The following is a 14660-nucleotide window of genomic DNA, read 5'->3' as shown; positions in this document are numbered from 1 at the left end:
GGATGTACGCAAGTCCTACCCGTACCTATGTGAGCCATCCAGTATGTGTTCAGATTCCAAGATTATTAATCCTCTATGAAATATCGAAATATTTCTGCTGTCGTGGAAAGAAAGCTGGTTGCAGCTTTAAACGTTGCAAGATTAATAAGTAGCCAGCATTTTGAATCGCGAAGGATTTAGGTTTCTGGAAGCATTAGAGTCTATGAAGTTCCCAAATTCTCCAAATTCGAAAGTTGTCGAGAAAGGTTTCCAGAGTCTAGCGACGCAAAGGAGCCATAGTCTTCAAGGTTCCAGGGTACCAAGGTATGCCAAGGGTGCTCGAGATCCTAGGATCGTCGAAGCATTAATATTGCTAAGATTACGATGTACTTGAGAATGTTGATGCTTGAGAAACAAACCCTAATGCCTTCGTTACTCTTGATTATCGACGATCATGGATGTTTCTGACCTCCGAATATTAGAACTTCCGTGATCCACTTGGATCGGATCCTTGGAGAACCTGAAATCTGGGAGTACCTGATACAATTTCGCAATTAGTAGAAGCTGTATCAATGCTCAATCTGTGATGAGAATAATCTGTGATTCACATACCCCTATTATATTCTACAAATATATCAAATTATATTATGTCTATTTTATTCCTGAATTTTGCTATTGCTACGATCAAACTTTACTTGGAATTGAGCTAACGATAAAATGTTACTTTCTGCAAACTCGCGTACATACAATACTACTAGACAAAACCACGGAATTATTTTCTTAATTGTACTTGTACTAAATTTCCTGCTAGTCCGTATTAATCCAAAATTAATGTTATAGTATAAATATCAATAGTAACTTTTTTTAATTTGATAGATTCTCGTCGAACAAGTTGTCTAAGGTGATAAAAAATCTATGCTATCTTCTTGTAAAATTTTTCAATTTTATACTGTACGTATCTAATGCTTCCAAACTTCTGTTTGATAGAGAAATTAAGAAAATTAAAAAGAATCAAAATCTCATGTAGGAAACTTTCCTTTTCTTATTAATTAACAATAATAAAACCACTACTTCCCCAATGTTTCCGTAAATAATATCTTTGACATTACAAACTAGAATTTGGACCAGTTTTACATACGCAACGTCAAACGAAATACATATGCAAGAAGTTAACCAGATGTAATTCCTAAGCGCAATGCACACAGCTTTACTTTTGTCTCGCAAGAATCTCACCCCCTTCCTAAACACTGCAGCGTTTCTAGATGTACAGTTGCGGCGATGCACACAGCTCGGCATTAGAAAAACGATTTCTCATCACGGCTTTGAAATTTTCATGAAGACAGCGTACACAATCGCGCTTAATCGGGGATCGATCTCCGGAGACCCTCGCGCTCGCGCTAGAATCGCGGCCGGTGCAGCGTGTTCCGCGAACGACGGGCCATTTGCACACGACCACGTCGCCCCGTGTCTCGGTCTCCTCTACGTACGTGTTTAGCTTGTGGGAAAAGCAAAACGCGTAATCGCGCTCCGTCTCGCTCGTTTAACGAGCGGAAACATTATTAACGCGCGCGTACGTAGCCGACTTTTTTGCCCCGGATGTGTTTGACGCTCGCTCATGCCGCCGCGCCGGTGTCTTCGTCTTCTCTCTTTTCTGGCCTCCTCTTCGTCCTCCCTGGCACCCCTCGTTCTTTTTTCCTTGTTCTTCTTTCTCGTCTTCTCGTCCTCGTCTGAAATCCTTTGTGCACACGGTCGCCGTAGTTTCTCAGGGACGCGTGGCGTGGGAAGGTTCGCAGGGCCTTAAAGTTCGCCGCGGCTAGCCAAGGTGCACGAGGCAGATTCCGAGCGGAGCCACTCTAACCCAATTCGTGTCGCGCAGAGTCGCGTTCTATACGCCGCGCCGGTGCAAGCGTTGTGCAAGCGCTCACGCAGCCTCAATTAAGTAATTACCGACCGGCAGGCTCGATTAATTCACAACGAATAATTAGTATCGGCCCATCGTCTAAGAGGTAATTACGCGATGTCCCGATGATTTTTCAGCCACGGGCACCTGCGACGTTCTTCGAATGCTTAACCCATTTTTTGACGGACGTGTTATTGGTTAGTACTATTGGAGCAGGAAATGACCAAGAACGTGTTGAAAATTGAGACACAGTTGGTCGATATGAAAGATTTGCTAATGTGGTGACGCATAAAAGTACTTGGTCGCTTGAAAAATACACGGGGGAAACGTAACAAGTCTATTTTTGTTGACTTTATGATTCTGACATCACGTCGCTATGATTAGATTCATCCATTAAGTTCAAAAAGTACAATTCTCCTAAAAGTAAACGACGCATTTATGAAATTTTGTGAACGATATCAATTGTATAACAATCGACGTTTTTTAATTATTCATAATTCAAATTCAAAGAACAGGGTTTGTTTATACTATTTAAATTATAAATATATAATATACAAACTTTGAATAGTCATTCCTCCGTCAGTTTTGCATTTGCGACTACACGATCATTAATGTCGTTCTCTATTTTTCTCTGTTACAGCCGAAAAAATTCGATCGTCCTCAGGACACAGCTGTCTGTGAGGGTGCATACTATCATAGGTGAGTACATCCGAGACTCGATTCGAATCTAGCCACAGGCTCCCACGATCCACTTGGATGGATCATCCGATTCACGACGATTCCCCGACCTCTAACCAGCATCGCTGGGTCAAATCTTGCTCCACTTACTGCGTTTCGGTCCGATGATCGATAAAGAATCGTTAGCCACATAGGAAATATCGTTTTCTCGAATCATTGACACTGATTCATGAATTGTCCGTATAATAATGATCAAACGTGAGAGGTTAGATGTACATATGTACATCGAGGTTCAAAATATTGGGATTATTAGCTGTAAAAATAATTAGAAATTCTTTTAGAAATATAAAAGTGAAACTGTTTAGGAAATGGTATATTTTCAGATTTTTTAACTATTTGTTTGAATATTCTTTTTAATTTTATTGAAAATATTAATATCCCCGATAAAATATAGTCTTTATTTATTTCAACTTTTGACATTTTATTAAAAGGTATTAAGTTACGTTTTTAATAAAAGTTCATTTAATATAACTCCAGTCAAATTTTACCATACAAGAACGGTGAAATATTTCGCTGACAAATTTGAAAACAATACATCTTTTATTCAATTTGTACGTGATTTCAATTTTTTGATCATAAAATTCATGTTACTTCACAATAAATAGGTATATTTATGTTAGTCATGTATATTACAGAGATAAATATATATCATATTAATACATTACAATAGGTCATTTATAATTACATAGAAACGTTATATGAATCGATAATTTTAACCGTATGATTATCGCTGGGTTCCTGCAAACGATTTTCCTGTCATGTTAAATCCAACTAATTATTGCGTAAAGGATATCGTATGAAACAACATCGAATAAGCTTTCGTTCGCTTTTACTCGAGCATTTGCAATCTACTAGACGATAAACATTATATGTGGATTTAGCGACAGTGCGAGAAATCGCAGTGAATTTTATTGAATCGGAATTGAAGGATCATTAACTGAAACGTTTTGTCCTTTCGTCATTCATAAATAGCGGATAATCAAGTTACACGTCTGAAATCCGCGTTCGTTAACAACCAATGATACGGATCGTATCATATTGTGTGATTATCGTTCACCAAGGAGATCTGAATCAATTTTCGAAAGAGAACAAGTCACGAAACCCTATAGCCGGCTCGAGGAAAGATCTAATGTAACATTACTGTCCGAGATATGTAATTCTTTTTGATGAAACCGTCGCACAGAGTAATGACCAGTGTATAAAGTGCAGAACAGTGTAGCGGCGACAAAAATCGGCCTAGGGCTTCGCTAGGGAGTACAAGCCATTAATCACCGTGACAGGTGATGGTTAACCACGCAATGTCGAATAAAAACTGTGCCCGCTGACCGCGATGCAGTTTCTTTTTCAACCCGCGACTCATGCAACGAATGTGACTTCGCAATGGAGAATAATTGTGTAAAGGCAATCGTTGATTATATGAACACTTTTCATTTTGAATACGTGATCATACAGTTGATATTAACATTCTCCGTTCATTGTCGTTGATGGAATAATTCGATGGAAAAATAGAGTGACAGATACGATATATAGTTAGATATATTACCCGCTGCAATTTATAATTCGTCATAGCTATTTATTTTTATATAATATGCCGCACGGATTTACTTATGCAAACATATTGGATAATGTGTTACGTTTCTATATATAATATTAATCGTTAACTAATATGTCGAAATTAAATATCGCTAAAAATTGTATGTCGAAGTTTCAATAAGAAATTGAGTATTTCGATTGCAATATTTCATCTTTTAATGATTGCTAGATTAAACTGATTGTCGCGGTCTCAACGATCTCATTGTTGTGTAATGATAAGTATAAAGATTTTTATTTTCTATATGTAATTGCCAAGCAGAATTTTGATTTAATCTAAATAGAAGTGAAACTACATTTTCTCGTTGTCAAAAGCCAACCTCTTTCATTTCCTAGCAGTTCGAAAAAAAGGTAGAGGAGAAATAACAAAAAGCAGAGAACCCGTACCTTCCCCAATCACAGGATGACTCGCGAATCCAATTTAACGTTCTTTTCACCATTACAAAGCATTACGTACCAACGACGAATCCTTTTCCCCCGATTCAACCAGGAAAAGTATGTCGGAAGGCCGAGTGCTTAACAATACACCCCGTCGAAACGTAATTGGAAAAGCGATTACACGAAGCTAACCTCGTCGAAATTATTAATTCCATTAAGCGATTACAAAGATTCTCGAATCGTTTCCGCACATTCTACGCGATATAATATTTTTGTGGCAACGCATTCGTAATTATTTCGGATTTGTCGCTATCGTTGTCTACGTCATCTTCGTCGTCGGCAGCGTCGTCGTGGAACGACTGAAAGGCGTTCTCGACGCTCGAGGCGGTTGGTCGGCCCCGTTAAATCATAATATTACCGAGGAAAATTGAATCGTGCGGCACGCGACGAGATTTCCCGCTAAAATCACCGTGAAAATGGGTCTTCGCCGGTTCTTCGTGCTGTCGACGAAAACGTAGCCGCGTCGCCTTTTTCTGGCGCACAGAGAAAGAGGGGAAAAAAAGATTGATCGCCGCGAGGCGATCAAGCCAGCACCGGCGAAACATCTTATTTTGTCAATCCCCGGGAAAAGACGGCGGCCGGTCGGTCGAGTTGAAATTCAACGAGGCGGGAGGAAAAAAATGTAATAAATGATCGGTTGTTACGACGGCGCCTGGCGAAGCAGAAGCGTGATTCTATGTTACTTTTTGTCCATGTTAAAACATTTTCTCTCCACGAGATTTAAATATTAAATCGCAAATGTAGAGACGTTGGATTACTTTTAGATGTTAAACGTAGAAGTTTTTGTACGATATATGATTTTATCTTCAAAATTTCTTTTTTTTTTTTGTTAGTATTTTATATAATTCGAGCTTGACTTATGTAAGATCGTCGCTGTATGTTTTTTTTTTCTCTTCCTCGTCATACATCTTTCCTCATCGAAATTTAAATATTCCATTTCGTATATATTATATTTATATTATTCTTAAATATTGCACGTAGAATCTTTTACATATATAGTATGTATTTTTTTTCCAACTTACCTCTTATTCGATTTTCATTATCGGTGATCATTATCATTTATCTTTGTCTCATTTGTATGTTCTTATAAATTACGTAACACTTTAAACCGAAAATCGAACTGGACGAACATTCCTTCTATCTACTGTATATACATATATTCATTAATCTGTTTTTACAACACAAAGACGAGTAATTAAAGGAACGGAGGCGAGATGTTTCCCAAACGAGCGTCGTAATCTCGCAATTTGGAGTTCGTAAAATTCGGTTAAGTGAATTCTGGTTTCTTTTGAAACACAACGCGCACAATAGCCGATTCTCCTCATTATTTTTTAACGAACAGAGAGAGATTTATTTCCCAATATATTCCGTACGAGCTCCTGATCGTCGATAAAAAGTTGTGGCGCGAATTTTATCGCAACGCGTTGTTATTTCAGTCGAGAGCGTGACTACGTTGCCTTTCGTGCTGTAGCGTATTGTGCCGATCTATGTGTGTGCTTGTACAAGTGTAACCGATCTAACTAAGTGTAATCGTGATTGTCCTCGTATTCGAGTGCATTCAATCTTGAGTATGTTGTTGCATCAAGCGCGTGCGTCGTGAAATTTAAGTCTGTCGAATAGGAATTACTCAAACGAACCTTCATACATACGTATCGCGTTTTCCTTTACACCAAAATCGTCATTTTGAATCGTTGCAACCTTTTTACGCGTTATGAACACCATTCAAATACTATTAGTAACTGATTATTATTCGATAATATACAATTGATAATGTGTTGAGATTGCTGCGCTCGTTGGTTCATTTCCGATTGACAATTGCGTTCTTTTATGTTGAAATATCTTTTAGGTTTGAAAATAAAATGGAAAACTTTTCATTAATATATATATATATTCTTCGAAACCATTAAAAGCCTTTGTTGAAACGAGAGTAAGAACGAGACGGAAAAGTTCAAAGAGCGCAGCAGGTTTAAAACAGATCTTTGATGAAATATTTCGAAATTTCTAACAGCATGCATAATAGGAGAATGTTCTTTGATTTTTATTAATTGTAAATTTAAAACATAGACCTCTGTGTAAATAGTGAATTTTGAAAATGCAAATTTGAAAAATAATTCAGTAATAAGTACTAGTTGCAATCTTCGTGTAATCTGGTGTTGAAAATCGTAATTCTACTATCTTGGCTTATTTATAAAGATAAGATAAACGTACAAAGATTTTTAAAGAAACGTTCAAAGCATATGCACGCAAAATTTGTTTTTATAAAATTTACTGTCGATGTAAGCAAGAATGAACGCATAAGTTCCAGATTTAAACGTTTGAAAGTCTAGTTACTGGAATCATTTTTATTTTGAACAAACTCAAACTAAATGATCGAAAAATGTAAAAGTTCGTTTACGATAAAAGTATCAAAATAGCACATTAATATATCGTTTGTCGGTCTTTTGTCACAGCGTTACGCGCATTGACTCGTAGAGAAGTTGACTCAACGGCAACGTTGCGTTTTTAGTAGAAAAATTCTTTCCTCTGAAACAGACGGTAATTAAACGGACGTTAAAACGTGATAGAGTTTCTTAGCGGGTGCTCGTTCAGCTTGTTATTACGTTTGAAATCGGTCGTCGGGCTACCTCTAATTACATGCGTCCGTCTGAGAGAAGCTAAGGAGGTGACGAGTAATTAAAAGTGATGAAGTTGTTGTCTAGAATGTCGGCGACGAGATGGACGTACGGGTTTTTGCAAATTGAGTCGAAGCATCTGTCGCTGTAATGAAAAGAAACGTGTTGAGTTACGAACAGTTTGATATGTACAATGAAGTAATCTTGGCAAGAATCTAAAGGAAACTTGATGACTTTCTTTCCCGTAGCGCTCGTTACTAGTTAGAATATTCTTATTACAATTGTCAAATGGAATAACTTTATTGTAATAAAATACTGGTTAATTTGAATAATTTTCTACTGTTGTTTAGGGACTTTAGATCTAAATGTTTGGTCTTTTTTCTTATTTATTAAATGTAATAAAATAATTTATCATCATAGCCTTCCTGCACGATTCAAGTAACATTACTCGTGAAATTTTACAAATTGCAGATTATAAGGTTACAATAAATGAAATTACGAGTGTATAAATGCTCTCGTCGTAGCAGTGACAATTTAATAAAACAAATAAAGCTTTACACGTTAATTTTACAAATTACAAACCATCTAATTGCCCTATTGTTCCATTTGCTGCAAAACAAATATAATCGTGCAATAGAAATTTATAATTTGGATACAATTTATCGACCCTTGAATATTATTAGTTATCGTATAAGAGAGTCCAGCTTTGCATTATAATCCAAACAAATAAAAGGATGTTGACTTGTTCAGATTCAATATACAGAAAAAAACAATTATCCTTTCCCTATAAATTAACAAGAAAAATATAGAATACCTTTGGCATTTATTTTTACAATATATATAAATAATCGCTAAACTTTCGAGTATCTGATTGAAATAACTGGCTATCTCAAATAACTCTATCGTTGGTTGATACAATTATTATCTGCGCAAGCAAAAAACCACAGAGTATCGACGACAAAGAATCCTTCAGAATGAAATTGCTCAATCGAACAACTGGAACCGAGTTCCCAATCGTTTTCCACGGTCCGGGAACAAAAAATCGTTCAATTATCGTCGAATTCGATCCTGCACGTGGTCTCGCTAAACCAATTAAGCAACGCTGGGAAATGAGTCTACCATGTCGATCGCAGAAACAGAAAACGCTAACTAACCGCTGCGCGATTCAAGTTTGGCAAATCGAACGACACGAAAACCTCGGGCTCGCGTCTGGTCGTCCCGCAGAATTCACCTGCGGGCCGTAGCCGTTCGTTGAACCCTACGAAGTTGGTGGAGGAGAGATGATCGAAGGTCCAGAATAAGCGGCTGAAAAAAAGAGGAGGACGAAAAAAGAAAAGGGCGGAGGAAGGAGGAGCGGAAGCCGACATGGACTGTGTCGTTTTACATATTTTAACGGTGCTTCGTGTACCTTCGTCTCTCGCGAAACCTGTCGGCCCTTTCGCTTATTCTCGATATTTCGTCGTTTCCTGGCCGCGTCTATATTTCAACGGCACCACGGCCTGTCCACCCTCGATGGGGGAAACGGCTGTCTTTAATACGGATGATTAAAGCAACGTAAATCATCGGAGGCGTGTCTGCTGCAATTGTTCGATTTCTTTAATTGCTGATTCGTGACACACGGGATTGAATAATTCCAGTGCCTTCGAGCAAATTGAATCCTTTAATTCGCGAGCTGTGCAACTATGCTCTTCTTCGTATTTAAAATATAGGATAGTGTACTTACATTCTACCTTGTGGAACTTGTTCAGATTTATTGTATTGTACTTGTATTCTTATAATTGAAAGATTTGCGACAAAGATAGGCTTAATATTCAAATAGTATCTGTTAGAAGAGAAAGAAAAGTATCGGTGACGTATTTAAAAGCGTAAAAGTTTATTACTACGAATATTAGTTTTCTATGAATTTCAAATACATTTGAATAAATGATTTGACTTTTATTAGTTTTGAATTGATTCTTGTTGGTTTACACAAGTTCCTTTATTTATTTTTATTTAGAAGTTAGTGAGTTCCGCAAGACTAGCCCGAAAGGAAATTGAAATTGAAATTAAATTGAAATTTACAGAGGATTTTTCAAGATTTATTCCTGAGTGCTTTATTCTTCCTTTGATACTTCGCTCCCTTCTTTTGGGTCGCAGAAAAAAAGGATATAAAATATATTTGTACGGTTTTACTAATTGAGTACACCATTCATTTTCTCTTTCGCACGTTCCAGATTCAATTTTCTATCATTCCGTTTTTTTTTTGTACGTTTCATAATTATAGGACAAATATTTTTTTCCCGCGCAAATTACACAGAAGTTCCTTATAGGCAATAAATTGGACGTACTTTTTTTCTCTCCTTAATTCGTCCGTTGGGCAAAAACAATCGTTTCACTGGTCATCGATCGACGAGTGGGCAAAATGGCCTCGTGTAATGATTTGCTCGTTTTAATTTTGCCCTGGAGCAACGCCAGTTCCTCTTGTAAAATTTTCGATCCCGTTATTAGTAATTCGCTCGTTAATAATCGAGCTCTTTGCGGCCTCGTCCATTGGACAAGGCCACGGAATTTAGCGTGTTCGCCAAACTCATGATCAAACAATTTTCTTAATTCTAAATACGAACCACTATACACATCAGAAACCAGATAGAATCATCGATTCCTAATTAATGGACAAACTTAGAACACCTTTGATACGAACGACTAACTAAGATAATAATCGTAAAAGCCGCGAATCTTCCGTTGAAAATGATGGTAGTCGATATGGATTATCATAATTACTAGGGAGAAATTTTGATCCTTTAGAAAGTTAGTACGATATTAGTGCTGTTAGTTGTAAAGAAGCACAGATCCTCCGCTGGAGATTACGTTAATGTAATTTTAATATCGTTATAATCGCATAAATGAATTGTATAAGTGGTGGTTTCGATAGATTTGCCGTTAATATTAGTAATTATAAAAATTGTAGATCTCCAGTAGAGATTACGGTAATCGCCGGCAATTAATGCAAGAACAGAAAAAGACTTGCTGTAGGAAACGCTTCCAAAGTGAGCTGTGTTTCGCACGCATCACACGACACGTGGAATCGGATTTCGTACACCCTCAGCAACTCTAGTCTGGTCTATTCGACCTTGAAATAGACTTCATCTTTATCGTATTCTTGGCATTCTCCTTCCATGTTGAAATTCTCGTCAATTACGGAGATGTTTTGCGAATTTATTTGTTTTCGCTGTTTTAAGGCTCCGCGTCGTTTGGATTTGCGATGTTAACGATTTAATTTATTCATTTTTTTTTTTTTGCCTTTTCTTCCACGTGGATTTGGATTTCAAAAATATAAATAATTACAACCAATTGAATATCAATTTACATATTCCAGCTATTTTTACACTAGAAGATTTAAAAGTATAAAAAGATTAATCGATTCTGAAAATTTAATTATTTTTTCTTACGTTGTCTTCCATTTTACTGAATCAGTTTTTATGAAAATTCTCATAGTATAATATTTTTCGTTTTCCTCCTTATTATAGTATCTTCCTGAAACTTAATTCTTTTGCATTTTATCTTTATTAGAAAATTCGTTGGGAAATATTTGAATAATTCTTTTTGCAACTGCCTCTCCTTTGTATTTTAGTCGCTCGTCTTCAAAAATTTATTTGAACATGCTACAATTTTAAAATTAGGGCTATATTCTTGTATTAATAGATTCGATTAATTAAAAACTTGTGTGGTATAATTACGGAGTTGGTAACTGGTCGTTTATGTGAGCAACGAGCATGTTCGCCGCTGCTTAAGATCACACCAAGCGTAACATAGTCGACACCTTGCGTTTTGCGCACCATTTTCTTCCTAGCGCCACTCGCAAAATTCTTCGTCTTAGGAGCAAGTAACAGCTATAGAATTTCTCCATTTTATGCGTTTTCGACATACTTTGCCACCTCCGACAGAAATAGTCCAATTAAAATTAATCGTTCTTTCTTTGAAAATATGAACATGATTATAGAGAATGGTAGTAAAATGTAGAATTTGACGATTCTTAGTAAGCATTTTTTTCGCCATATTTTCCATGTTGAAAATTTTCCTATTTGAAAGAAATTTTAGAAATTTGGGCATCTCTCTTTCTTTCTATCCGTGCTGTGCAGTTCCTCGTTTCTACAATTTAATTGTAAATCGCACATTTTTCGCTTGTACAACGTGCATCGATACGTGCGATACACCTGTCGGATGAAATTGTAATCTCCGACGTTTCTTGTTCTTTTGAGTATTAATACTGACGAATTAAAAAACGAGTGACGTTAGCCAAAGTGAATTAGTCATAGCGAATTAATCAAAGTACGCAATGAAAATCATGATTCGACGTCCTTTCAGCTTCACCTGTAATTATCATCGACTAGCTAATTCAACAATATCAAAGGAAATCAGAAAACTCGCAGAGACCATAACGATTACCCCAAACTCGTATACAAGGACGTTTTCGCTTTCTCGATTTTTAGTGTCGTAACGACGCACTGCACTGGCACACGCTACCTAACGTAGAAACTCAATGGAAAAAGGATCCAGCGGAGTTGCAACGCGGCGTTACGAACCAGTGAGCTTGCTTAACGTCTCGAACAGAGAGGAACCGACGTTCGTAGGGTAAAAAGAGACAGGTTTCTGCTTATATGGTCACTGATTACGAAGGGGCCAAGGGCCCGAGGGCCTTGGGACCGCTATTCTTAGAAGATGGGTCCTTCTACCTCTCTTTCTCGAACTCGTTGCTTCCTTATCTTCCTTCTTCTTCGTCCTCTTGCTTTATGCTCCTGTCTACTTTTCTCTCTCGAGCTACTCCCTCGGCACACTGCTCGATTCTGACTCTTTCGTCTCGTACGCGGCCCCTACAGCGATTCCTAATTACTTGTGCTCGCGTACGTCCGTCTCTGTTTCACCCTTTACCTCTCCCCTTTAGGCCGTAACAGGCCGGCATGCATAATGCATTTAAAGATCGCGTGATAGCAGTCGATTATGCGGTCGCGCGGGTCTCCTTTTCCGCGAAAGGAGTCGCGAATTGGGATCCGTAAACCGTGAGTCGACGAAGAACACGAGGGCGTGGTCGCGCGAAACAAAGAAACACAGATAAGACCGTATGAATGAAAACGATATTTTCTTTCTTTCGAGTAAACGAGACCGGTGATACGCTTTGTGTCGCGTGTTGCCGCCGCTGCAAAATTGTGCGGTTGAATTTTTCTCGAATCGCGCGTATTCGGGTAGAGCGTGGATTTTAATTCGAGAAAGAACCGAACCGAAGGAATAAAATAAAATTGAACGCGTTTAGATAAAGGCAATATAAAAACTAGAAATGCCAACTGGGCGAAATTCAAGATTAGAATCAGAAAATCTTTTTACCACGGATATTTAAAAAGCTGACCGGTGTGCGCCGACGATACGATACGATGGAAGTTTTGCATTTGCGGTTAAAATACGTGGTTACGTGAGTTCGATGAAATTTCTACACACAAATAGTTAGTTACGTCAATTGGACGAAAGTTTAGTCGGAATTGTTCGGTTAAGTCTGTCGGATGGAAATTCTACTGCTAATGTTATGTCGATTTGACGGGAAGTTCCGCTTGGAAATGTTCGGTTGCGACGTTCGACGAAAGTTCTGCTCACGGATCCTTAGCCGTTTCAATTTGGCAGAAATTCTACTTACATTCCAGTGGTTGCGTCACTTGTCATCAAGTTTTGCTCACAGATGTTTCGTTACCTTCACTTAAAGAATGTTTAACCGATAGTTGTTTAATCATATAGTTCGACAAAATCTTACGTTACTCCAACGAATCGATAATAATCGTCTCATTCACGTCTCATACGCGTAATATCGTAACCGATCGTTCGGAATCAAATTCTAAACGAGAAAGTATTCGTTTTTTACGGATATTCGTTGAAACTTCCATAAAACGTAAATACAAAGAAAATATGCAAATCAAGTACATTTGTCAAGAACGTTCGAGATTTTCACGCGTTAATCCGTGACGGTACTTCCTGTTTCACGATAAACGTTCGCGTCCCGTTATTTTGTCAAGCGTTCGCAAAAATTCAAAGGAATCTACACGGTCGATAACGCGATGTATATCTAACGCGTAAGCTTTACGGTCGGTTCTATGGTAATTCATGCCGTATCGTTGGAGAGATAGCCAAAGTCGAGGACGAAAACCGATAAATTCTCTGAGTCGAAATCCTTGAACGGAACGACTCGTCCTTGCGAGTTTGCGAAATTACGCAGAGTCGTGGGTATGGAAATTAGCTCAATTGCACGACCGGCTCGGCTTTCATAAAAATCCGGCAAGGTTCGCGGTTTGCGTTTCCCTGTTCCTTTTGCACGCCACTTTCCATTCCACGTCTTTTTCTCCGACGCTTTTTGTCACTTTATGGCGGCTGTCGCATACCATTGACGATTTTATTTAATCGAGAGCGAACGACGCTGAAAGATATTCCTCGCCGGCTCTAGAAGAAATAATCAAATAATCTGTGCGTTAGGAAAAACACTTTACGCGAGAATTTATTTAACGAATTTATGTTAAATTATATTTTCTTAACAATTTGGATTGTTCTTGTCGCTAGATTAATTTTAATCTCACCTAAATAACTAGAAAATATTTTAATCTTAATTAATTTTAGTTTTACGCGTTAGTTTCGCGTACAAATGATCGAACTTTGAAACGTATTTTCGAATTATAACGCAAACCACAGATTCGTTTGTTTCGTTCTTTCTTCCTCGGGATCTTTTCTTTTTTAATATGAACGTACTTTTCTTAGCGCGAACGTGATATCGAACGTTGAATAAGTCATTGAATCCTAATGACTTTTTCACGCCTGTGGAATTAATCAACGTCTATTTTTTCTCGTTCGAATATGCGAAGTAATTCTGCATTCGTATAATTCTCGCATTAATTTTGCCAAACATTAATCACCCTATGCCATCTGTCGTAATCCTTCTTTGACATAAAATCGTATTAATGACAACTTTTAATATCAATAAAAAGAAACCAATTCATCAAGTCAGAAACAAAATGAGATTTTCAACGTGCACGATAGAATTACGAATTTCTAAACGATTCTTTTTATTAATGGTTTAAAACTTCATACAGAGATTATTTCAACTGTACAAGGATTTTGTAGAAAAATTTGATCCCTGTCAATATTTTGTTCGTCGCTGTGCCGATTTGGATACCGGGCAATCAATTACTAAACCGTATCGTAATCGTAATACTTCTCTCTGTTCTCTCTGTTCTCTCAATTTACCACAACCATAAAATATTCTCCTGCTAATTATAATCGCTATTAAGTAGCTCGTAATCAACGTTCGTAGCTTCTAGTTGCAGTTCGCAATAATCGAACAGCAACCAGATTGTAACAAGCTTGCATCCAGTATAATGGAACGGTCAACGCGT

General features: G+C 37.6%; 1 protein-coding gene across 4 annotated transcripts in view; it reads left to right on the top strand.

Annotated features, from left to right (window-relative positions):
• LOC126915533 (FH1/FH2 domain-containing protein 3) overlaps window positions 1–14660 on the top strand; it is a 241471-nt gene that overhangs the window by 153603 nt on the left and 73208 nt on the right. For all 4 annotated transcript variants that reach the window (XM_050720280.1, XM_050720281.1, XM_050720279.1 and 1 more), the window contains one exon: window positions 2520–2578. In XM_050720280.1, the coding sequence (XP_050576237.1) occupies window positions 2520–2578 (59 nt within the window). The remainder of the gene's footprint in view (window positions 1–2519; window positions 2579–14660) is intronic.

The sequence above is a fragment of the Bombus affinis genome, chromosome 4 (assembly GCF_024516045.1).
Source record: "Bombus affinis isolate iyBomAffi1 chromosome 4, iyBomAffi1.2, whole genome shotgun sequence".
NCBI lineage: Eukaryota > Metazoa > Arthropoda > Insecta > Hymenoptera > Apidae > Bombus > Bombus affinis.
Note: the sequence above shows the minus strand (reverse complement) of the source record. Positions and strands in the feature narration are given on the sequence as shown.